This window comes from Cheilinus undulatus, linkage group 15 (assembly GCF_018320785.1).
Source record: "Cheilinus undulatus linkage group 15, ASM1832078v1, whole genome shotgun sequence".
Lineage (NCBI taxonomy): Eukaryota > Metazoa > Chordata > Actinopteri > Labriformes > Labridae > Cheilinus > Cheilinus undulatus.
In genome coordinates, this window is record NC_054879.1 from 10029236 (window position 1) to 10055173 (window position 25938).

Genomic DNA, 25938 nt, shown 5'->3' on the forward strand with positions numbered 1-25938 from the left:
CTATAGAACTAAACATGGGGAGTTCAACATTAAATCTTTTAATGTATATAGGACTTTAGAGCTATTTCATGGAGGATTACCTATACGAGGAAAAGGCTAGAAGGCTGGAGAGTGAGCTCCAGTGTCTCAGTGTCACCTCCGTCCATGCATGTACCAACACAGAGCCATTCTTTGTCTCAACAAGCCTTCCGCATGGCCATGACAACCCAAACAGCATAAAAGAGTTACGCTTATACACTGATGACGGTATAATGTGTTAATGATATAAAGTGTGTTGAATAAACCAAAACTGAAGAATGCATATTAGTGATAACTCTAACTACCTGCAGCTAGCTCATTTCCAAAATAATTGACACTTTTTACCACTAAATGTGTCACAAGGACTTTGGTAGCTACTTCTGCAAAGCAGATGGATTGGCCAGATTCCATGTCAGTTATCAAACAGATGCATCTTGAAATCTTCAAGCTGACATTGGCCTTGTTTGAAGAGAATGAGGTGCTAATCATGGCAGTGGCTTGGTTGTACTGCAAGCCTGTAAACAATCTTTATTGGTGGACATACTTTTAGTTATAGGGGTAATAAACTTCTTAAGATGGACGACAAAAAAGACTTGCAAAACGTGACTTGGAGGAGTCAGCACTCCTGAAAAAGTCCTTTTAAGTAGTTTCATTTCCACAGCGCCACAATGGAGCATGCTATGCAGTGTAGGTACAACCTTCAAATAAAACTCTTAAGGCTTTGTGGAAAATACCAATCCATTTAGTAATATGCAAAAAGACTAATAAATTCATATATATGCACACTAATAAACATACACATACATGAAAATATGCATACATCATCAGCCCAGTAGTATGCCAAAGATTTATTTTGAAGGTTGTACCTGCATTACTTAGCATGCTTCTTGTGTTTAAGGTATTCTTCTACTCTTTGTTCACAGTGCTGAAGAAGACTGCAAGCCCATTGTAGCTACTGCCTTGCCTAAAATAGAAAATAAAATTTTTGAGTGCTGACTCCTCGTTTTTTTAAATAAACGAAGAACCCCACTGAAAGCCTTTTGTGGTGAAAAAAAATGTTTTTTGCTGTTTTTGCAGACTGGCTTTTGCAAGAATTTAATTTACCAACTGGCCCCAATGACAGTGAAGAATTGTGCATTGGAATGTCAATGGCTATCTGTCAAGTTTGTGTTATGCAGTTTACGCCTCAGCAAAAGTGCACGCCTTCTACTTCACAAGGTCTTATAACCTGATCCTTAATAACTGTAAAGACAAGATGGTCGTCCAATCATAGGTCAAATAGAGTCTTTATTTTTTGTGAGGTCCTGCGCTTATTAAACCCTGTTGCACAGATAGATGTGAAATAAATATCATGTCTTGGATATATAAACAGCCTATCTGGCATTTTAGGTCAGCTGAAAGCTTGAATTTCATCTGACTGCATGAAAATGGTGCAAGAATGTAAAATGTACCTATGCATAGTGAGAAAGCATTACTTACTTGCCTACTTTTGCAGTTTTTACAGTGAAAGCTCATTTTGCAATAACAGCACAGATGTGATTTATTGTGCAGCCCTACTGGGCAGCATGAAGCTCTGCTTTGGTTGCATTTAAAAGTAATTCGGGAAACTTCCCACAGAGTTTGAGCTAGGGATGCACTAGTGCAGGGGTCATCAACTACATCTGTACAAGGGCCAGCTTTTCCTTGCTGTGAGGGCCGGACTTTCATATGAGCTCAAATAAGTAGACATTTTTTTTTCTGATTAACATTGTTTTTAAAAACATTTTTAATCAAATGTATGCCATTTTTAGCTCCTAAAAGTGAGATCAGTCCCTATACCTCAGACAGCCATAAGGGGGGCGATTGAGATATTTGAGCTAAATATTTTTGGGTCTGTTATTGAGTTTGACTTGAGAAAATAAACGTCTAAAGTTAAAAAAAATAAACCTCTTATACACTAATAATGGCTGAAAGATATATTTCTGCAGAATGGATCAAACATTTAACCATCCAGATAAAATAGTTTTAGTCTCAATTGTTTGTATTTTTTTCAAATAGCTGTGAAGAAATTATAAACTGAGATACCACAACATATTTATCCTCTGCAATATTTCTCATTGTAATAATGTGTTGGGTGCCGAATGGGAAGATGTGGGGGGCCCGATGTGGCCCTCAGACCAGTTGATGATCACTGCACTAGTGCATTGGTTTAACATTGGTATTGGCTGATATCAGCCCTGTTGCCAAACACCAGCCCTCTGCAGATAATATGCCAAATAATGAACGGATATTTGTGACCAAATATATCTGATGTGTCCAAACAGTTAAATGCTGTCATCTGGTACACCAGGGATGTCCAAACTATGGCCCAGGGGGCCAAATGTATTGTACAACTTAGTTTCAGCACAGGGTGGTGCCACCATGCTAATTCTGTAGACAAACATTTTGACAAGTCAAATTTCTTAATGTTTATTGTGACTAAATTAGGACAACACTTAAACATATTACAAACCAAAATAATAACAATATCTTGATTTTTAATGCCATGATATATTATGGCAGCAAATAGCAATGCCAACGGCATTCCAGGAGCAGTGATAGATGGGGCCAACCAAAGCCCCATTAAATCTGATTGGCCCTCCAAAAATCCTTAAAATGATTGTCTATTTGTCTTTTCAGCCATAAACTAGCCATTTAAGCATACTCAATCACTAGCATGTCTTTGTAGATATATATTTTATGCCTTTATTTTATAGAAGAAAACATTAGATAGAGGCAGAAAAAGTGATGAGAGAGTCAGAGTAAGACATGCGGAAAGAAGCCGCATGCTGGACTTGAACCTGGGACGCTCACATACATGGGGCCTGACACAACAGTTAGGCTGTCTGTGCCCCACTAAGCATGTCTTAGTTTGATTGGTGTGACTAACTTTAACATCCTCAAGGCTCAGATAGCTTTCAATTTGCGAGTTAATCTTCCTCCCATCCCTCACCTATGGTCATGAACTCTGGGTAATGACCAAAAGAATGAGATGGCGGATGCAAAGGGCCAAAAAGAGTTTTCTCCGGAGGCCGGCTGGGCTAGGCCTTAGCGATAGGGTAAGGAGTTCAGTCATTTGGAGGGAACTAGGAGTAGAGCTGCTGCTCCTTTGCATCGGAAGGAGCCAGTTGAGATGGTTCAGGCATCTGATCAGGATGCCTCCTGGACACCTCCCTTTGGAGGTTTTCTGGGCATGTCCAGCTGGGAGGAGACACCTGGGAAGACCCAGAATGCACTGGAGGGATTATATATCCTGTCTGGTCTGGGAACGTCTCTGAATCTCCCAGAAGGAGTTGGAAAGTGTCACTGGGGAGGAGGATGCCTGGGTTGACTTGCTTAACCTGCTACCACCACGACCCAGCCCTGGATAAGCAGAAGAAGCTGGATGGATGGATGGAATATCCTAGAGGCGAGGTATATGAAAGAAGCCCCACCATCCTCATATATATCTGTATGTGGCCCTCAGTGGAAAACATTTGGACGCACCTGTGGTAATAAGAATAAGATAAGAAATTTTGTTCTTAGCTGATGTTGTTAGACAAACTCTGATCTGTTTTCGTGGCCAAACATGAGAGAAAATATCGACTAAGTAGGACGCTACACCAGAAGAAGTGACAGAGAAACATCTCTGTACTTAAGCCATTGTATCAGCCCTTATTTTCACAGTGCATCTCTTGTCTGTATGTTTATTTGCACATATCCATATGAAAAATGTCTTTTATACTTGACTTGCCGCCTCATTCTCACTTTCTTCACCAACTATTGTCACTGCTGCTGCATTTTCTACTCGACAACCTTGGGTCCAGACAATCTCGGATAGCATTGCTTAACACGCATTTGACAATTTAAAAGTAAAGATACTTCTGAAAACCTCAAAATTGAATTTAGACTTTATATAATCAGCTTGTATCCTCTATTTCTGAAATTAGATGCCCTATCCCTCAAACCTCCCAGTCTGGTATATGAGTTAGTGCTTCTCCACTCTGAAGTTTCTCATGAGAGCCTGGCAGTTTTCTACCCAGACACAGGCAGATGATTGTGCCCAGAGTGAACAGATTCCAGGTCAATCCATTGGGGACTAAGAGGGGAACAGAAGTGAGACAAAGAGCCATGAGCTCCTTAGCCTTGCTCCTCTGGGAGCTCTCGAACAAGTCTCCTTGTCCTTGTGGTGTCGCACCCAGCAGTGTTCACACGTTGCCTATTTTTCAGCCCTTTAAAACTTAATCAGGTTATAGACTGTGACTATGCAGCATCTATGTCTCAGGACCTTCAAGTAAACGTACTGTCATCCCAGGGAGCAGAGGGGAAAATTCCTCTATTGAATAATCACGTTTGTTATTCCAGCGGTGTAGCACGGGAGAATCGATATCAAATCACATGAATTTCTTTCCTCTACAGCCACAAAAAGAAAAAAGAGAATTTAGACAAGAGCCATCAGTCATCTGAAAAAATTTGACTTGCTTCTAAGCCAACAAAGCATGTGGGGAAATGAATGAGTAATGTGCTTCTCTGACTTAGCTGCTATTGTGCTCAGTGCCCTTGAGCAAGTCACTTAACCCGCTCCTGCTCCAGTGGAGCAACAACAAGACTGAGCAGAAGGAGAGGCCGGACATTTCTCTGGCAGTATATGCAGCATGAGCATGAGGCATTAGGAAGATGGGTCACAAATCTGCGATCCAATTTTAAAGCAAAATAAAATATGCAAATGAACGGAAAAGCAACAACAGCAGAAATGAGTGTTTATGAATAGCATGACTCATAGAAGCTCAGTGAGGAAATATGTTTAAAGGCATTTTCAAAGTAGGATATTCTGGTTGGTCATTGCAAGAAATTCTTACAATGCAAAATACAGCCTGAACAATAGGAGGTTTCTCTAACCAATACCTTTTTAAAGAGAGGAATATAAACAGACTACCTCCGGTGTGCCTGATACTGTGAATTTCTGATTCAGAAGAAATAGAGGCTTTTTTTCCATTTAATTGCACATCGATTGTTGTTCTGATATCATTGTGCACATTTGAAAACATGTCTACTGATAACAGTTTAATTTGATAAGCTGATATTGTCCTGTTAATCCGGTTAGTTGTGCATGAGCAGGAACCTGAATAGCTCTGCTTTGTTCTGTCCCCAGTTGACCCTTGAGTTTTTTTTTTTTTTTTTTAACCAACATTCTTTTGTCTTGTTTGGATGTTTGAAAGCTAAAAGTGTTTGTGCTTTTGAATTCAAGGAATCAAAAGTTTACAACTCCCTTCTTTAGCAATCAAATTCAGCAGCTTCTGCTGATGCATGGTGCATCTTTTCAAATTGGCTCATGAACATCTTACACATTTAAAGTTCTTGTATGTTTTGGCCTTTTTTTAATTGGAGGGGGCTTTTTGCCTTTATTTTGATAGGATAGGTGAAGAGACAGGAGGTACAGGGAGTATGCAGAGGAAGTCATGCACCAAACAGCACCAAGATTGGGAATCTGTCCCCTGACCAGTGCTTTAATGACTTCACTCTTTTTGTTCACTTTAATGACGGCTCGTTGTTGTTTCTGATTGTCATTATGATTTTTTTTTTTTTTTTTTAAATATATATTTTTAAGGGGCTTTTAATGCCTTCATCCATAGAGGAGAGCAGTGGATAGAGTCAGAAACAGGCTGAGAGGGTGGAGGTCGAGACATACGGGAAAGCAGCCACAGGCTGAACCTGAACCAGGGCACACCTTAAACCTCTAGGCCAAGGGTGTCAAACTCAATCAGGGGCAGGATTCTGGATTCAGGTCTAACCTGAGGGCTTTACAGGGTCACCTTTTTAACCATAAACTGTCAACCTTATTTCACCACTAATAAATATGACAAAATCTTAGCACTGATAAATAAATTTCACATTTAAAGTTAAAAAGATAATTTTAAAGGCCACAATCTGAGAAAAGTACATTTGTTAGTGTAAAGAGGTCAAAACATTAAATTGAAATTGAAAAGTAATGTTTTTAAAGGCAAATATATTAGAAAGAAAGACAAAATCATGAGTTTAAAAGGTCAAAATATGAAATAAAATCTCTTATCATGAAATTAAAAGTCAAAATACGATTCAAATTTTAGATTGTGAATCTAAAAGGTCAAACTATTGGATTATGAAGTCAAAGTTTGAAGTTAAAAATATGAGATAAAATACAAAATTATTGGTTTAAAAAGGTCAAAATATGACTAAAAAATGTAGAATTATGAATCCCAAAGCTCAAAATATTATGAGAAGTCCAAAAATTTGAGTTGAAATGCTCAAAGTACAAAATAAAAAGTCAAAATCCTAAGTCTGACTCCTAATTGTGAGATGCAAAATTGAACATATGAGAATAAAACAAATGAAATTTTTTTCCCCACATTCCTGACTTCTTATCTAAATATTTTGACTCCTTACTTTTTTTGCAGATTTTATGACTTAACAAGGATATCTTGAATCATTGAGGATGATGGGCCAGTTATGAGATAATATTGTGGGCTGGAATTTACTTTTCCATGGGCCAGATTTGGCCCATGGGCCATGAGTTTGACACCCATGCTCTAGGCTATCTGTGCCCAATAGGGCTGAACTATTTGAGAAAATAATCTAATTTAAAATTTTTCCCTAATATTGCAATTGTGATTTAATATGTAGTTATTTTTTATGTTCTTTAACTTATGTATTCTTCAACTAACAAGCAATAAATCATTCTATATTATAACAAACACAACATTTGGTAGATAAAACTGAGGCTCAACAATTCTGAAAAAAATATTATGATTATTTTGACCCTCTGCAAATTTAATGTGAACTGTTGTTTTGAATGTGATGGCGTTTTTTTAAGCCTCTCTTATTTTTGAAAGACAAACATATACAGAAACAAGAAAAGTTGGATTTTTGAAAACTATTTAAAAAATTGACACTCAAATGTTTGCATGATGTGTAGAGCATCCCTGCCTGAAAAAGGATTAAACTGGTATTCTGACCCACATTTTAGATTGAAGAAAATAGCATGTTCTGCTGTTTTAAAATTGTATTAGGTCATATTTGATTTAATCTAAATTTTGATGAATTGGCCAGCCCTAACACCCAATCATTATTAATTATTGTGAAGCACTTTGTGACTTTGGTCTGTAAAGGATGCCGTATTTAGTACTTTCTTGCTTAAAATGTAACAAAATAAGTAAATTTTAAAGCATTTGTGGTCATTTTTTTCATTGTCTTCTATAGCATCAGTTGTAGCTGTTGTTGGTAGTACTAACAAAAAAAAAAAGTTCTCACATTCATGAATTTCTTTTCAAACACGTTTGTTTTGTTCAGTTTATTTGTTCTGTCATGTTTTGTGGAGTATTTTACACAAGATACAATGAAAAGTTTCCCCATTCATTCATTTTCTACACTGCTTGGCCCATTCAGGGCTGCAGGGGCCAGGAACCGAGCCCAGCTGTAAGAGATGGGGTACATCCTAGCCAGACAGTCACAGGGCTGACACCCTGAGATCCACACCTGTGGTCAGTTTAGACTCTCCACTTAATCCAATGTTCACGTCTTTGGGCTGTGGGTGGAAGTCGGGGATCTCTTTGTGCAATTTAAAAGCACATTTGTCCTCTAATAAACATCTAAATCCCAACATTTCACTCAATAAGGTGATGAGACACCTCATTATTTCACATGAAGGACATGAAAGCTTTGGTAATTCAAACAAAAGTATGTTTTTCCCACATAACTTCAATGTGCTCGAAGTTTTTAAAACAAGTGGTGTCTATTTCAAATAGCTGTTTTTCAGTTTGACCTCACTTTTTTAATCAATGCTATGTTTTCTTCCATAATTAGTTTTGGGTAATGTTTGCAGTTAGTTGAGAATTTTCCTTTCTCCATTAAGTAAAAAAGCCCCCAGGGGAAAGGGAGGAAATTGGATTGAGAGTTGCAAACAAAAGGGCAAAATAAGTTCTTTTTTATGCAACAGATTTACTGGAATGTAAGACCTGACTTCCAGCATACTATCTCAAGCCTGGCACACAATAAAATATTTTTAAAATCACAACCCATTTTGAGAATGAGAGACCCCACATGTGAGACAAATACTGACAGATTTAACTGTTTTGTTCATGGTGTGGAATGAGATGACCAACACCATACACTAACAGATTCCTACACCAACAACCAGAGTCTGCACTCCAGTACTCACACCTTCAAACATGACTTTATAATTAACAAGCTAAACGTGGCTACCTGTTAGCTACATGCTTCATCCATTCTGTAGCAATCAGTCCATCTCCTCTCCTTGTCAGTTGGATTGTGGTGTATTTTCCAGTACACATCACTTAAACAGTAGTGTTGTTGTCATGAATAAATCAAGGCTGTGTTTGTTGTGCTTCCTCCTTCAGTCAGCTTTCTTTCTGATTGGCTAACGTTCTGTTCCATGTAACAATCCTGCTCATGCCTGCTCAGTTGTCCCTGTTGTTTCTCCCTATTGTATTGTTATTTTAACCTTATTATGTCGTACTGAAATAACCATCGACTTATAGACGACCAACGTGGACAAGGCCATTTAGAATCATATAGCCTAGAAAAAAAACCTTACATATAATGGTTTTTGTCTTGACTTTAAAAAAATAAGTATTAACAGGGCCATTTGTTCCAGCCAGTGCAGTGTAATTTACAAGCATATGCCAGTCAGCATGCAGTGTATATTTACTGAGATGAAATTGAAAAACGTCAGCAGTTTGGTACTCTTAAGCACCAGGAGACATCGCTGTCTCTCTCCTCTGCTCTCTAACATTTTGTAACAGACACTAATGCTAATTTGTGTATTTAGATGAGATGATAAAGGGACTTAATACAACATGTTTTTCCTCCCCTGACTAAAACAGGCCGTGGTAGTTGATGCTGTGACAAAGGACAGAGCAGTATCACTCAGCAGTGACACTTAAGTACAAACATTCTGCATCTTTGTGTCAAGTTGAAGATGTGTTGTAACTAAGTTTTTTGGCGTGTAACTGCCATGAAGCATAAGAAAACTTCTGTGATGGCGACTTTGTGTCCCTCTGTCTACCTGAATGCCTACCACAGCACCCTTTTCTCCTTATCTGGCTTGCGGCCTCTCTCCTCCCTCTTTACTCTGCTGTGCATGCTCACAACAACATTCTGACTAACGACATCCACCAACCAGTAGACTAATTCAGTGTCTCTCAACTTTATTTCTGCTGAGGCACCCTTTGAAAAAATGAAAAATCTCAGCTCTCCCCAGTCAAAATTTATTGGCATAAAAGTAACACTCTACATTCCTGTGACTGCTGAGGTATTAATGTAATAAGATTAACCAAATAAACCTCCAAGCAATCCCTCAAAATAATTTAAATTTCTTTATGATATGGAATGGCTGTGTGCATCTTTAAAGACATTTTGGTACACCTGCTGAACTGGCATAAGACTGTTTATTTGCTGACACCAACACTGATGTGATTTCAGGAAAAGTTATATAAGATATGTTGATAATTCACCCAAAGATAGCTTATGATCTGCACATTCAGAGTAGTTTTTGGTTGATTTTGAAGCATTTTGAAGACACAACAAGGTGCCAAGGCACCTTGGTTGAAAAAAAGGCCAGGCTGGAAGGTGTCTAACTTTGCAAAACAGATAGACTGGCCAGATTCCATGTCTGTCATCTTGCAAAACTCCAGTCTGAAACAATTGTGCCAAGTCTGAGGATGGACCTGGCCAATCAGCATGATTTGAGGAAAACAAGGCGATGGCCAATGGCAGGGTTTAATTGTACTGGAATCTGGACATGATTGCTGTCCTCGGTGTAGCCATTAGCTTGGATGTAGCCATAGTAAAGCTGCAGTTTTATCAGAACTGGGCCCCTTTTCTTTATATAAAGAGGAGCAAAGAACAACACTGAAAACTTTTCTTGGTGAAGAAGATGTGTTTTGCTCTCCTCCTGACCTGCTTTGAGTTTCTGATAGTTGCAGACAGGGTTCAGTTACTGTGAGTTGGTATTTACAATAGCTGCTTCCGGTGTAGCGACAAACTCAGATGTTGCTTTTGTATAACGGCAGTTTGATCAGAATTTGGTCACATTGCTTTATTAAAACAAGAGCAAAGAGCTGCACTGAAAGTTTCTCTTGGTGGAAAAGATGATGTCACTCTTCTGCTGCCCGACCTCAGCTTGAGTTTGATCCACCAACAAGCTCCACCATTTATAAACTACTCAGGTTACTACTGGAGCTGCACATGCCCACTGCCTAAATTTTTCTTGTTGCTCTGATTGGCCCGTAATGAATGACCATTTGTCCAATCACCTTCCGAGATTTTTTTTGAAAAATATCTTCCCGAAAGCTTTGTATGGAAAGTTTCCCAGATGTATGTGAAATCATAAAACCGTCTATCTGGTGTGTCATGTTAGATGATGTCAACCCGAGAATACTGATAATGTTTGATATTTTCTATCTTAAATTGGACCAGCTTGGATCATCTTCTGAGCAGATCAGAGACAGCAAGATCCCTCTTAACACACCACAGGAAAATTTGGCAAGATAATCTTTAGAACCATCCGATAATCAGGCCTTTGCTGACTTTGGTTTGACAATGGGAATCAGGCCAAAACCTGGCTTGATTATCTTGTATTGAACGCCAGGCTTAAGAGTTTCCAGCATCTTTTACTTTTAAGGCACTGGCATCAAGTCTAAAAATATGCCCGCAACTGAATGAAGATAAGCTTATGGTTATGTATGTATTTCTGTCTGATATTCTCAACGTGATTTCACTCCTTATGCTCATCTTCCTACGTGTCTTTTCTTGTCTGCAGTGCAACAACGACTATGCCCCAGTGTGCGGCTCCAACAATCAGAACTACCAGAACGAGTGCTTCCTGCGCAGGGACGCCTGCAAGCAGCAGTCTGAAATACTTATCGTGTCAGAGGGAGCCTGTCCTGCTGGTATGTACATTTACATTATGCTGCCTGCAAAGATGCATACACAAGCAAATACACTCTGTCAGAAGCAAGTACACAAAACATGCAGAGGAGCTCGGAACATCAGAACTCTGCTGCTGAATACACAAGCAGAGAACTCATGTACTGCTGTTTTATAGAATATAAAGCCAGACTGCTGCAAGGATAAACCTTTTATAAATGTAAATCCACTTTTAAATTATACATACAGAGGTAAAATTGCAGATTTAATATCATTTCAACATGCAAACACTCTCAGTGAAGGGGAGTCAGATATAACATTGATGCATTACTTCAAAGGAATCACAGAAAATGCATGATGATGAAATGACTAGAGGTGACAGACTGATGTAATTTTCTCAAGTTTGGTGTAACAAGGGCAACTACAATGACAGTGACATGCATTCTCATTAAACACATGGAGATTTCATCATATGCAAACAAAGTCCTCAGAGGAAAGTGAAGCCATCATTTGGCCCTGAGGCTCATGAGGAGTGCAGAGTCAAACATGTTCATTATACAGTTTGTTTAAAATTAGTGCGTTAAGCTGAAAGTAAAAGGAAGCTTGACAGCCACGACCTTTTGTTATGTAATATTCAAATAAGTGTCAAAAGGCATAACATGGAAATACTTGCCAAATTGTCATAGGTAGTAAGTGTAACAAAGTTGCCAAGAGGCATGCTCAACAAAGCAGAAAATGAAATGACTGAATCACACATCATCTTGATGGCCATTTCATTGTTTTTTTCTGGATTATGTAGACATTTGTAGTCTTTTATCTTCTTCAAAGAACACTTGAATTAATTCCGTAAGAGATCCAGTGAAGCCACTTCAAATGAATTCTTACTGTATGACTTACATCTCCAGTACTAGAGAGGGTTGTTAGAAATGCTCACAGCTTTGTATTCAAAACAATGTAGGAAATGTGCTCCAGGTGACACTTTCTAACAAAGCAGATGCTTTGAATAGCTGATGTCTTCTAAAGGCATTTTAGTTTTTAACTTTATTGAATTAAATCTCAGACTGTTACATCAACAATAGAGAAACAAGCTTTGTTTTCTAACCAAAAAGAAGCAGCTTAGAATGTCAGTGTTTTAGTTCTTGTGCACTAGAGCCTGGTGATATGACCTGATATTGATGTCATTTTGTTTTTTTGGCTGACCACTGAGGTCAGCCTGTCTGCGACTGACTGACTGGGTGATGCTACTTTTAGAGTCATACCATACAGAGGTGGGTTTGCTTGTACTGAAAGCCGTCAGTAATGGCTGCCTCTGCTGCTGGAAATACCTCAGATAGAGCTTTACCATCACATTTTTACTAGATCACCACGTTTCTTTAAGACATAGAGAATAAAAACAACCCTAAAAGCTTTTCATGTTGGGAAATATGTTTTCACTCCTCTGCTGACCTGCTTCAGCATGAGTATGTGATGGGGGAAAGGGTTACTTGTTGTGTGCTAGAGGAGCGATTAGCTCAGAATTAGCCACAGCTGCTCTTTTGTCAAAGCTGGACATTTCTTTTTAACAAGTGCAGAGAGCAACACTGAAAGCTTTCTGTGGCAGAGAAGGTGATTTTACTCTTCTGCCGGCCTGCTTCAGCATGAGTGCGTGATAGTTCAGGGGGAAAAGGTTACTTGTGAGAGTGCTTGTATTCAGTGCCTGCTAGTAGAGAAATTAGCTCAAATTAGCCACAACAGCACTTTTGTCTGAACTGGACAATGTGTCTTTATTAAAACAGGTGCAGAGAGCAACACTGAAAGCTTTCCGAGACAGAAACCAATGTAGTCACTCCTCTGTCTACCTGCTTCAGCACAAGTATGAGATAGTTAAAGGGGGAAGTTTAGTTATTGCGAGTGGTTGTATGTAAGGCCTGATAGTGGAGTGATTAGCTGGGACTTAGCTGCAGCTGTGGCACTTTTGTCTGAACTGGACAATGTGTCTTTATTAAAATCAGCGCAGAGAGCAACACTGAAAGCTTTCCGTGACAGAAAAGATGTTTTCCCATACTCCCGGTTTGTTCCGGCATGGCTTTCCAATCATTGATGATGGGCTGGTCTAGTATATTCAGGACTGCTGCTGTGTTAGCTGTTAGCCTGGAAGTCCCTGGAACCACTGCAGTTTACTCAGAACTGGACCACTTTTCTTCTTAAAACCAGCACAGAGGGCCACACTGAAAGTTTGTCCTGGCAGAGAAGAGGTTTTTGAGGTTTTCTTGTAGTGATGTGTCCTCTCCCTGCACAAAACAACACAGAATAAAGGGAGGATATTTTCTCCTCATTGTTCTCAAGGGATGTGGCTGACTCGACATGCCTGTGTTGGTTCATTTGTTTCTATGTACAACTTTTAACCAATTGTTGCTAGGACTTGGTCCCCACACACAGAGGGAGAGAGATGAGAAAACAGCTCTAAACATGTAAGTAATCAGTCACAGTAAATTAGGCAAAAAATGAATAAATAAATAATACTAATGAAAAAAAAAAAAAACTCTGCCAGAACACACATTTCAGTCAGGCATTTCAACAGGCATCCCGGTTAGTTGCAGTCAGCCATATACTAACCATTATTGTTAACGCCGCCATCAAAAGATGAAGTGTTTTCAGTAGCAGTTTGTGTCAGTTTTTTGGTCGATGTCATCACATTTGTTGCTTTCCACTGTAAAAGTTCATAGATGTATCCGGTTATCTCATGTAGTTGAATCAAATCTTTAACACATTTATTCATACATATTTAATTGTTATACAGTGATATATGTTTTTTCACTTTGCTGCAGTAGCCCTGTGATGCTGTTGGTTGTTTACAGCTGTTGCTGCTATTCTTAAACTATGGTTTTAAATATTTACTTTAAAATCATTACATTTGTTGCTGTTACCTGTTTCTATGTGAAGCCAATACAAAGTTTTTCAAAATCGTAGGGAATAATATTTAGTTTTATGCATTTAAATGTGTTCTGGTCTTTGAATAGGTAATCCTTTTTCAAGTTTACTATAGCTTTGTGTAACCTTACACGTAACACCACCAACAACAATAAGAGTATTAATCATGATTTTGAAAAATGTAGGATTTCGTATCTGGTATTGGTGCATATTATGCATCTGAATCGGATCGAATCAGAATTAATCACAATTGTCTTAATATTCTTGCTTTATATGAAGACAGGTATCGGTTTTTTGAGGGGCTTTAAAGTGTTTTTATTAGTTTATTTAAAAGGGACCAAGCACATTAATGAAAATGAGTTTAAAAGACAAACGTAAAAATGCAAGAGTTTGCTAAGCTGGTCATTTAAATCCTTACTTTTCCTTTAAAGGAACCCTGCATTTTCAGACAAATTCATTTTGTTTGATCTGTATAATGAACTAAAAAACTCACTAGTTATCTTTATTTTGAATGACTTGAGTTTATAAACTCACCAGAGGCCACAATGTTTTTGTCCACAATGGTACTGTGATGTCATTCCTATGCAGTAACCGCTGTTTCAGACTGGCAGCCAGTGTGAGGGCTGCATCTCAGAGAGGCTGCACGTCTCACGCACCACGAGCGGTTGCTGGTCAAACTAGACAGGAAAATGAAAAATGCATGCCCATATTTACCTTGTTGTAGCAAATATGTACGTCCACATGGGTGGAATATGATTAAAATCTGTTTCTTGATGAACCAGATGAAGGCCATGAGCTTTGACAGCAGGAAGACAAAGCCAACATGCAGTAAACAGGTGTCTGTTATGAAAGCTGTTATGGCAGCAACAGCTGCAACCGTCTGAAAAAGGCTACTGTATTAGTTTACAGTTGAGTTTACAGGCTCAAATTTACTCAAAACGCAGATATCTGTTAAGTTTTTTAGTTCAATATAAATATGAGAGATACAAATATCCAACAAGATGAACTTGTCTGATCATGCAGAGTTCCTTTTACTTTGCAAACATGCAATACATGTAAATTTCACAGGATAAAGTGCACTTTATAGAGTGCTACTTCAAGTGCAAGGAGTAATTTTTCCCATGTGTGCATGTTGCACCACCATTTAAAAGATGAAAAAAGAGGAGCTTAAAGCAGTTATAGTAGGTAATCTAATTGATGCTGACCCAGATTCTGAGAAAATGCTACACCATAGAGTAATACATAGACATGTGTTTTCCCCCTGACATGTATACAACAACAATCATGCATACAGACAAACAATAGTCATAAGTGCACACAACAGTTCCAGTATACCAACAGTCGCATGCATACACACAAACACATACACACACACACACCCACACACACATATATATATATATATATATGTATATGTATATATATATATATATAAACATGTACTGCACAATAACAGAACTGGAAATAGGAAAGTGCAGTGTGAGGTAGACTGGTGCAGTATGAAAATACATACCTATAGGTCTGAATACGCTAAAGCAGAACTGCCCATCATTGAGTGTAGGTTTGGTTTATTCTGAGATAGTTTTAAGGATGTTTTTTTTTAGGGTTATTATTGATCCTGCACTGCCAGTCCAAAGGTGAACAACTTTGCAGTCCTTTGAAGGTCAGGAGACCTCCCAGAAGATGTTTTATGTCAATCAAACTCTGTTAGGATGCAGTTTCATTCACCCTTATTGGCGTACAAAATAGACACCTTAAGCATTGAAAACAATTTATAACCTGGATATTATGAGGTTGATGGCTAAATGTTGAGGCCCCCTATATGGGCATAAGATCCCAGGCAATTGCCTACCTTTGCCAAATGATAAAACCAGCTATGTGTATACCCCTGTTTATTTTATGCAGGGTTATAACCTAATAATAGAGAAAAGATGGTAAAAATGGTGCCAACTCCCACTGGGCAGTTCGGCATCTATCTATCCCAGAACACTGTAAGCAGTGAAGTTGTCTCATGCAATATACATTTTAAGGGAGCGAGTTTTTAGTGGTGTCAGAGTGTTTACGTTGTGAAATGTTGGTAGTGGCTGCACTTGGTGGCTGTCACAGCTCATATCTAAGTACTTTATGCTGATATATTGGTCCCATCTGTAGGTCCTGGCCATCTTCTGAATGAAAAGGGTGCTAAAGCTGCTTCTTATGCACCTGATTTTATGGTAATTGGTATAATTGTTTTGTTGGCATATATTTTTTTTAAAGCAGGCGCAAGTTAGGCATCTGATTTGCAGGCTAATCCCTTTAACCATGTGTACATGAGAGGGCAGCGACAACACTACAGAGATTTGATGATTGTTTTGTGTCTTATGCAGCTATTTCTGGTGCCAAGGCTGTTGACGGCACAGACATGACTGAGAGAAAAGTCATCTCTGCATTATCATTATCTTGTAAAGCTATTATCAGTGCAAACACTTGAGTTGTCACTCTTCATCTAACTGGAGGGGAAGAAATGTAAATAGGTAGGCTATAAAATGATTGCATGTCAGTAGATAAACAAATTAGTATTCTATTAAAGCTATCTCCACTGTTATCTTTTGCATTATAAAGTCATTTTGCTGAGTGAATTAAAGAGTGCCAGTGCAATTTGCTTAGTGGAGAGCAACTCTAACAGCCTGATTATGGATGAGACAACCATTAGATGTGCACAGCAATCAACAGGTGAAGTGCTATGTTGGCCTGTAAATCAATTTTCTACATACTGCCTCAACAGCGACTGAGTTTGTTGTAGATTTCTGTAAAAATGTAGTAAATACCTACTCTTCAAGCCCTTCCATTGACCTGGAAGAAAAATCCATGTTTGTGATGAAGTAACATTGGATAATTGAGATTACAGTGTGCGGATATAGTCTGGTGTTTAAGCTGCTGAGTGGGCGACTTCAGTGGGGAAAGGTCAGCTTCCTTATTAGATGAGTTGTGGAGGTGAATGGTACTGAGTGGGACACCCTGTGCTATAAAGTTAAAGGTTCCTGGTCATAAAAGTTTGTAACTGTTATTAATTCACTCTAAGGGCAGCAGTAAAATGAAGATCCTCATAGAAACCTTACACCTTCATCCTGATGACTGAGCATATGCTTTGACTGCTTTAACCACGGGTAATTTTCTGCACTCAGTTTGTTTTGTTTACCCTGCCATAATCTTTATTTGCAGATAAAAAAAAGTAAAAATCTCTACCAAAGTAAGCAGGAGTAGTATAGGAATCATTGGAAGTGTTCTCATTTCTATATGAAGTACAGCTGTAGTCTGAGCTTTATTGACTGGTCATGTATCAGTAGGCATTAGTGGATATCTGAATACACAGATGTATGTCCAGAAAAACAAATATGAAAAGGTTACTCTGATAGCAGCCTTCAGCTCATCTGTATTGTTGAGCCTGGAGTCTCTCATCTTCCTCTTGACATTTTCTCAGAGATTTTCTATGGTGTTCAGGTCAGACCAGTTGGCTGGTCAGCAAAACCAGTTTCTGGTAGTTTTGGCTTCACTGTGGGCAGGTGCCAAGTCCTGCTGGAAAAGGAATTCAGTATTTCCATAAAGCTTCTCAGCAAATGGAGCCATCAAGGTTTCTAAAATCTCCTGGTAGACGGCAGACAGCGTTGACTCTGGACTTGATAAAGCACAGTAGACTAACAGCAGCAAATGACATGGCACCCTTAAACCATCACTGGCTGTGGAGACCGAAAACATCGGACTTTAAACTGACTTCCATTGTGCTGAGCAACAGTCCAGTTCTTTTTCTCCTTAGCCCAGGTGAGATGCATGACATCTGTGGTTCAGGACTTGTGGCCCATTTCCTGAACACGTCTGTGTGGCTCTTGATCCACTGACTCCAGCCTCGGTCCACTCCTTGTGAAGCTCTTATAAGTTCTTGAATCGACTTTGTTTGACAAACCTCTGAAGGCTGAGCTCATCCCTGTTGCTTCTGCTCCTTTTCTTACCACGTTTCCCTTCCAGTCAGCTTATGAATATGCTCTGATACAGCCTCAGAGAACAGCCTGGCCTTTCAGCAGTGACCTTCGGTGGCTTACCCTCCTTGCTGAGGGTGTCAATGATTGTCCTCTGGGCATTTGTCAAGTCAGCAGTCTTCCCCATGATTGTGGTTGTATGAATTGAGTGGGAGAGATTGAAATCTTTGCAAATTAGACTTTTACACAATATTTAGATATGATGAGATTGTGGATTTTTGATTTTCATGATCTGTAAGCTGTAATCATAAAGAAAACAAAAAAAAGTCTTGAAATATTTTACTTTGTATGAAATAAATCTAGAATTTATGGATGTTTAATTTTTTTAAAAATTAAACATCCATAAACATTGGATAAATATTGGAAATATTGAACTTTTACATGATATTCTACATTTTTAAGATGCACCTGTATTATTCCATAGAGACACAGACTGTATATTCCTGTAATATATCTGATTTATCATCACTTTTAAATTGTCAAAGCTTCAAATGGCAGCAACAGCTGAGGTAAAAAGGGCCAAAAAATATTTTTTTTCTGCACAATTCTTTCATTTAAAAGGAGACTTTTGACTTTTTATACATATATATTTGTATTATTTTGTCCTCGATTATTTGATGATTGTCTTATTTCTGTTGTAGAAAAACAAAAATAAAGATAAAGACATTGTTACTCTGACTTTTTAGACGTTAGAATTCAGAAACTAAAAGCAGAATAATCATAATGACAATTGTGAAAGTGAGATTATAATCGTACCTATGAAATCTAGAATCATTGCAGCACTTATCCACCCGCGGTGGTGCATGACTAGCAGGAAACATGCCATAATCAATCAAAATTTACACTAAAATTAAAATAGAATTGTGATTCATAGTCATGCTAAAAAAATAATCATTCTTCTTTTGTTCAACATCGTGCACCCTGGTTGCTCGTTCATTAATGAAAGCGGAAAAGCTGAGGGAAAAAATGAGTCCAGTCTCATGATGAATGTGATCTGATATGATCCATTTATAAATGCACAAAGGCAGGGAATGATTTCCCCCCTCTGGTCATTATTTCATTAAAACATGTGTAATTAGGTTTAGCCTATGTAATGTGTTTAATCCTGTGGTGACAAATCCAAACGGATGAGGAAATACTTCAGTTAAAAAAGGCAGGCATACCCTGATGCCCAAAAAAGAAATTCCCTCCGTATCTTCCAATTAGTGAGTCATGTTCTGTGTAATATCCTTAGTTATGACTGAGTGAATCCACTTGCTCTTTCCTAGCCAAACATGTGAATCACAGCTTAAGCTAAGGTAGTGGTGGTAGCTGGAGTTGAGCACTGTCTGACTCAGTTACCCTCAGTGACGGGCAGTTGGCAGAAGTCCATTAAAAGGCCATCAAATGGGCTCGCCTCGACGAAGAGAGAACATGCAGAGATTGAGGCTGAACGTTACTGCTGTGAGAGAAGTGCTGTCTGTGTGCCAGTAAGCAGTCACATGAAATGTTCAGCCTTGTGTGTGGGTTGTTTGTGAAGTCCTTCTCGAGACATGTGATAGCGTAAGCCAGACTGTGTGACACGGCTTTGTGTATCTTTTGATAGAGAAAAGGGATAAAGACTCCTTTCTTTGGGGGCACAAGCAGTACTTTTAAGACGTTCATGCAGGGTTCAAATAAGAGTGTTTTTGTGGTGCAGGCTTCTGATAAACAGGGCATGAAAGCACTGTTATGTAGCAACCCTGTCTCCTAGAAAAGGTCTTTTTTAGGATCATTATACTATTTGTCTGTAAAATCAGTGGTCATTTATGTTTTCCATGTGAGTTTTCATGAGTGGACTACCAAAAAATTTTTTTAAAGCAATTAACATCCAACTTGTTTTCTTTCCCTGGTCCATAAATAAGGATACTGTCATACTGGAGTGCATGCATGTGACACTCAGAGCTTTTATATGACTATTTAAAGTAATTTAGAGAAACATTAGTTATTTAGAGGAACTGCTGCCAGGGATATTTGCAGAGCTTAGTTAGACATAATGAAATCAGAACAAATATATCATCTGAAAATGTCAGGCTCGCATGTTAATATTTGCATACTTTACTACTCTCGAGGTATGTTTACAACCTCTCTTCATTCATGTTAATAGAAAAGGAAATTGATTTAAACAAGGTTTCATTAACCTGACACACCAGATGGATTTGTTTCACACATCCATCTGGGAAAGCTTCAATAGGAAACATTTGAGAAAAGGCAGAGGCTTTGAAGTGTGATTGGATGAACGATCTGTCTGTCACATCTCTACGGGCCAATCAGAGCAACAAAACACGTGACGTAGCTGCTATTGAGCTGCGTGTGAGCAGCTACTGAGGAATAACGCGAAACATGGCAACTATAGAAACATAAGTAGAAGAAAACAACTCATTGCTGTTCTTTTTTCTTCTTTTAACATAGAAATGTTGTCAAGTTTTGATAAAACTGGCACTTTAGCAGCATCCACGCTAATCTCTTCCTCCATAACTGCACCAGCTCTTGCTGCTGCTGCTTGTTTACGTCACGACTCTGCTGCACCTGAAAGTACTGCCCCTCGTCGCTGATTGGTCCTGTCACTTTCTAACCAGGCCCAAACAGTTCAGATGGGAGTTTTGCAAGATGGATTCACCAGTGAAAAACAAGACAGGCGTATCCATCTGCTTTGCAAGGTTAAGGTTTCATAGCTTCAGTTGCAAATGAATGTACAACCCAAATTCCAAAAATGTTGGGGTTCTATGTAAAATGAAAATAAAATCAGAATGCAATGACTATCAAAACTTAAAAACCTATTTTTGTTCACAATAGAACATAAACATCATAACAGATGACACTTCCAGAAATCGATAGATAAACAACCAATACAAGTTAAAGCTGTATCGTGTAAAGAAGAAGCCATATGTGAACACAATCCAGAAACGCCATCTTCTCTGGGCCGAGGCTCTTTTAAAATGGACTGAGGCAAAATGGAAAACTGTTCTGTGGTCAGATGAATCCAAATTTTGCATTCTTCTAGGGTTGTAATAGTATTTGTATTCATCCCAAACTGTCGTGGTTTGGGGGTTGGGTGCATGTAGTCACGCTACTAATATGTCTGAACCATTAAAACAAAAATTAAAAAAATAAAAGCAAATGTGACAGTATTAACCCGCTGATCTTGGTGGTAGTAATGCTGGTAAGTGTTTGCTAATCGCTATTAAACCATCAATGTAGAAGAGGAAGTAGCATGCATATCTAAACACACGAAGAAGAAAGTTGGCTTCCAGCTCCCACTGCAAGAGAGGCAGAGTTGTGAGACCTGCTGCCCCTTCTCTCCCTCTCCTCATCGCCGCGCTGTTTTTAAAAAAGCTTTGGATGTGAAAGCAAAGCCAGTTTAGGATATCACCAGTGCTGATAATCTATAAACTTTATCCAGACTGGTAGAAGTAGAGAAAACAATAACAAATAGGTTTTCAGTGCTCTGCTCCATTGTAACATCCTGTCCTCTGAGCTACCCTGTGGTCCTTCACTGATGAACATCCATCCATCCATCCATTTTCTATACCACTTATCCCATTGGGGGTCACGGGGGGGAGCTTATCCTGGCTGTCATTGCGGGGTAAACCCTGGACTGGTCGCCAGTCATTCACAGGGCTAACATATAGAGACAGACAACCAGGCACACTCGCACCTACGGCCAATTTAGAGTCTCCAATTTACCTGCTGAGCATGTTTTTGGTGGTGGGAGTAAGCTGGAGTACCCAGAGAGAACCCACGTGTGCACGGGGAGAACATGCAAACTCAGACCTAGCCGGGAAGCGAACCAGGAACTTTCTGCTGTGCTGTGAACATGAGTCAGAGTTTTGCATGAGTAACCACTACACTGGCTTATTGAAAAAAGTGTTACAGAGCACTTCAAAAATCATACATATGATACATTGCCCTAAAAAGCACATATTTTAATTCATATGTATTTATTTTAATTTTTTCAAATCAGGAGATTTTATGCTGTTTTCTGTTTTGTCTTCATTTTGCATATTTTTTTTTTTTACTCAGCCCCTTCCCCCTACTTCTATGTAAGAAAAGTGAGGAGCCATGATTAAAACTTACTTTTCTGTCAAAGATTAGTGATTCCTTGAAAACCATGTGCAGAAAAGACATAGATGTTTATCCAAAAAGGTCAGTATATTTAACTATGCAAGTAAACATGGAAACACACAGGAGGGCTGTGCAGACAGAAAAGTCTGCTGCAGGATAAACGAGGAGAGTAAATGACGGTAGAGAGGGTTTGTTAATTAAAAAAAAGAAAAAGAGCTTTTCATCAAAAATTGACATTGTTATATGTCCATTCTTCCCCATATGAGCAGTTTAATCCAGTACATCTTGTATGCTTCAGTATCGCGTATCCGTATCAGTATCCCATGTGTATTTCCACAGCCAATGCCAAGCTCAACAGCATCTCTTTTCTTCGGGCATTTCACCCCCAGTCATACACCTGGAGACCCAATCTGTTTTAGTGTCCTTTGAACATCCGCAGAGCGACCAGTGGCTTGTGGCAACCCCACTACCTGTCCTGACGGTACCTTAGGCTTTGCTTACTCACCATATCCACCCTTTGCTTGTTATTGCATTGTTATTTTTTCAACAGATTATTTCCCCCATTCCCCTGGTAATACACAAGGACATCCAGAGCACGACCGGGGTTGTGTCAATATTCCTTCCTGCCTAATGGCGCCCTCAGTCAGCTTACTCGCCACTTCTACGCTTTATTTCAGCCTCAATTTTTGACCAAAAAATGCTTAAAAGTTCTACACAGTATTATATGTATATATATTCATGTTTTATTGTTATTACCTCACTATTTAGTTTCCAGAAACAACTACTGTCGTTACTTTATGACATTTGCTTTGTGTTAAAATTAGAATAACTTTACTTCTCAGATTGAGAGAACATTTGAAATACATGTCTGACTCCTAAAATAAACCTCTTTATATAAAGGCCTTGTACCTTTCCAGTTTCATAACTAAAGGCCTTGGTCTTTAAGGATACAAACAGATGAATAGGTATGGCTCAGAAAAAGTCTTGTTCCTTGTAGAAATGTTGCCATTTTAAAACCGAAATGTCCAAGGTGTTTGTTTTTGTGGTATTTTTGTGTCCTGACCATGTCAGAACTACAAAAGTACCCCTGAAGGTCTCTGAGAATTGATGATACAAGTATGTTGTACTCCCAGGCTTTTTCTTCCTAACCATATTTCCTCAGCTGCCGCTTTGATGAGTTGTGTAGGGTGGTAAAACCTCTGAAAGGTTTTCATTTGGTTTAACATCAGGTGAGCTCGAAGGTCGTAGCCATTGATCCAGCATTCAGCGTGCCCTTGGTTCCTCCGTGAAAGCTCCTACATTTATTATGTTTCATCTTTGGTTCAATCAAGCCTTTCATTGGATTTATCTGTGGTAATCAACAGTCATAATGTGAGCATTATCAAGTTCTGATTGTTGGATCCTCGAAAGGTCACATCTGATAGAAACAGTGCTATAAAAGAGTGGACACGCTTCAGTACAGAAAGATTATTTCTAAAAATGTAAAAATATGAAATTTAACTTTTTTCAAGTATAGCTCCCATAGAAATAAGCTACTCTCAGAAACCAGATTTAAAAAGTATAATGATTGGAAGTCAGATGTTTTTTTTTAAATCCACAGGTAAGGTCATCAGATTTCAGAAGTCTTTGACAATTTTTGATACCACATGTTTCAAACTAATACTGTAGTTAATACTAAAAAAACCAACTTAGAAACATTTATGACATAAGACTGGCATACAGGAGAGGAATGAATCCACCTTAAATAGCAGGCAAACAAATGCTCCAGTGTTAATTGTTTCAGCAAATTGAGTCTTATTTTTTTATATTCAAATGTTCAGAAGTTTTAGTTTTAGTCAGTCTAGACTCAATTTTTTTAGTCAACTTTGTCAATAAAAAGTCCATAAATTCTGGTCATAACTTACAATCAAAATGTTTTCACTTAATAGTCTTTATATTCCTTGCTTTGTGCACTGGGGCAAAGTCATGTTTGAATAAAAAATGTTTTAAACATGCGAAACACTGAGATCTGCATGTAACTGAATTTTGGATTTAGACTGTTAGAAAGTTTTTCACCTCTTTCCTGGCTGGGTTTAACTTGGGAGGGACAAATATGTGAACTGGCTATGTCAGTAGCCCAAAATAGGGAACAATCCCACCCCTCTGATACTACAACGATTTAAAAACATTGGACAGTTCATCTCAGTACAGTCTGTTGTTCGCTGATGTCACTGCATTTATTGAACATTAACAGCCAGCCGAATGTGAGGTAAACTTCCCAAATGTATCAGCCACAGTGACCTATGGATCATTTAAGGTATCTTAACAGGGATTTGAGCCAAAAAACAGACTTGGTCTCTGCTCAAACCTAAATACACTTTTTATTATCCCTTTACAGGGACTTTAATTGTTTCTTAAAGGGTTCAACCTACCCAACAGCTTGTGCTCTCTCTGTCTCACTGCTCTCTGACTTCATCTCTACTTGAATTTTGACAGATTATATGCACGGTGGAGAGATATGGATGTTGAATAGTTGTCAGTTGTTGACAGTCCAGCACTGACATTTTAGTTTCATCCAGAAAGCTAAACTTAGTTTTTGTTACAGTTTTTATCATAGAAGATCTATTTTTAGCTCATGATCACAATGCCTTTGAAATGAAAAAAAAGGTTGTTGATTAACATTTTTCGTCACACTTTTGGTTAACAAAATTAACAATGTTCTGCACTCTGCCTGAACTGCATGAAAACATTTGCAACATAGTCCTACCAAAGGGTTTCTTATGTATATGTTTTATTCAGACATCCTGAAAGAGTTTAGGTGTCAGTACCAAAGTGTTGCCACTGTTTTTCACAAGTTAGCTGATGCTGCCTGCAGTTTTTGGTAATGAAACACAAAATCCCCCAAAATGTGGAGCCCTGGACTTCTGTTTGTGTTGCTGCTGTATTAAAACAGGACTAGTGTAATTTGATATCTACCAGAATTAAATCAAAGTTCAGTTTCTGCTGTCATGACAACAGCAATGCAATGATAGGTAAAAGACAGCCAACATGCACTGATATATTTGCTGTTAACTAACTTGGAAATGTCAGATTGATGACAAGTAACTCCTTCAAAGTCTGATATCACAGGGAAATCTAAAGGAGGGGTTCAAAATTCCAGCTTTTCATTAGAAAATTAAACACATGAGATTGCTGTGTGGGAGCTTTCTTACATAACAAAGTGTTACACTCAAACCTCTCATGTGGAAAAGTAGGGCAGGCAGCTTCTTCTGAAGTGTTTCCTCCCTCCTTTCTTCACCACTTAGCCTTTTAGCAGATACCCTCAGCTAAGCTAACTTAAAATGAGCAGAGCAATGGATAAGGTTAGAATATCTCGAATACCAATGATATGAGAAACTCAGAATAAGAAGCATCCAAACTATTTTATCCAGACTGCACATGTACTGCCACAAAGCCTTTTTCCTCTATTTTTTCACTACCTCCCTGTCCTCCTTTCCACTTTCCAAAATCCCATTAGTGCCAACAGTACACAGTGTAATGGATATATGTCAGCCTGCCTCTGCCAATACTTGTTTTCAAGCCGGGGAGAAAAATATCAAGAAATATCTCAGGGGGAAGCTTGTTGAAGGAAAATCTAGATGTAGTGGATATAATGTAACTATGGCACTTTTCTCCATGTTAGTGCAAAGGTTCCCAACCTTCTTCCTGGAAACCCTCCTTACTGGTAGAAAATTGAGCCCCCACCCAGATGAAAATGGGTCCTTATCACTGTTAATAATTAACACAGATTTTATAGTTGCAATTGATAAAATCAAATTAAACTGGCCTGTATAAACCTAGTGCTACCAAAAGATCTTTAGCTGTACATCAGTGGTTTAGTTGTTCATCTCTCAAACAGGTTGGGGGTTTGTTCCCCAACTCCTGCAGCCTGGTGTCAGTATGGCCTTGGGCAAAACCTTTAACCGAGGTTTGCTTTGCATTGGTGTAGGTGGACATTGAGATAATGAATAAATGT

At 38.6% G+C, this 25938-nt stretch overlaps 1 protein-coding gene across 1 annotated transcript in view; it reads left to right on the forward strand.

Moving 5' to 3' along the window:
- The window catches only part of tmeff2a (transmembrane protein with EGF-like and two follistatin-like domains 2a), a 274157-nt gene that overhangs the window by 114859 nt on the left and 133360 nt on the right, over window positions 1-25938 (forward strand). Inside the window, exon 3 of the mRNA XM_041807381.1 lies at window positions 10832-10961. Coding sequence (XP_041663315.1) covers window positions 10832-10961 — 130 coding nt within the window. The remainder of the gene's footprint in view (window positions 1-10831; window positions 10962-25938) is intronic.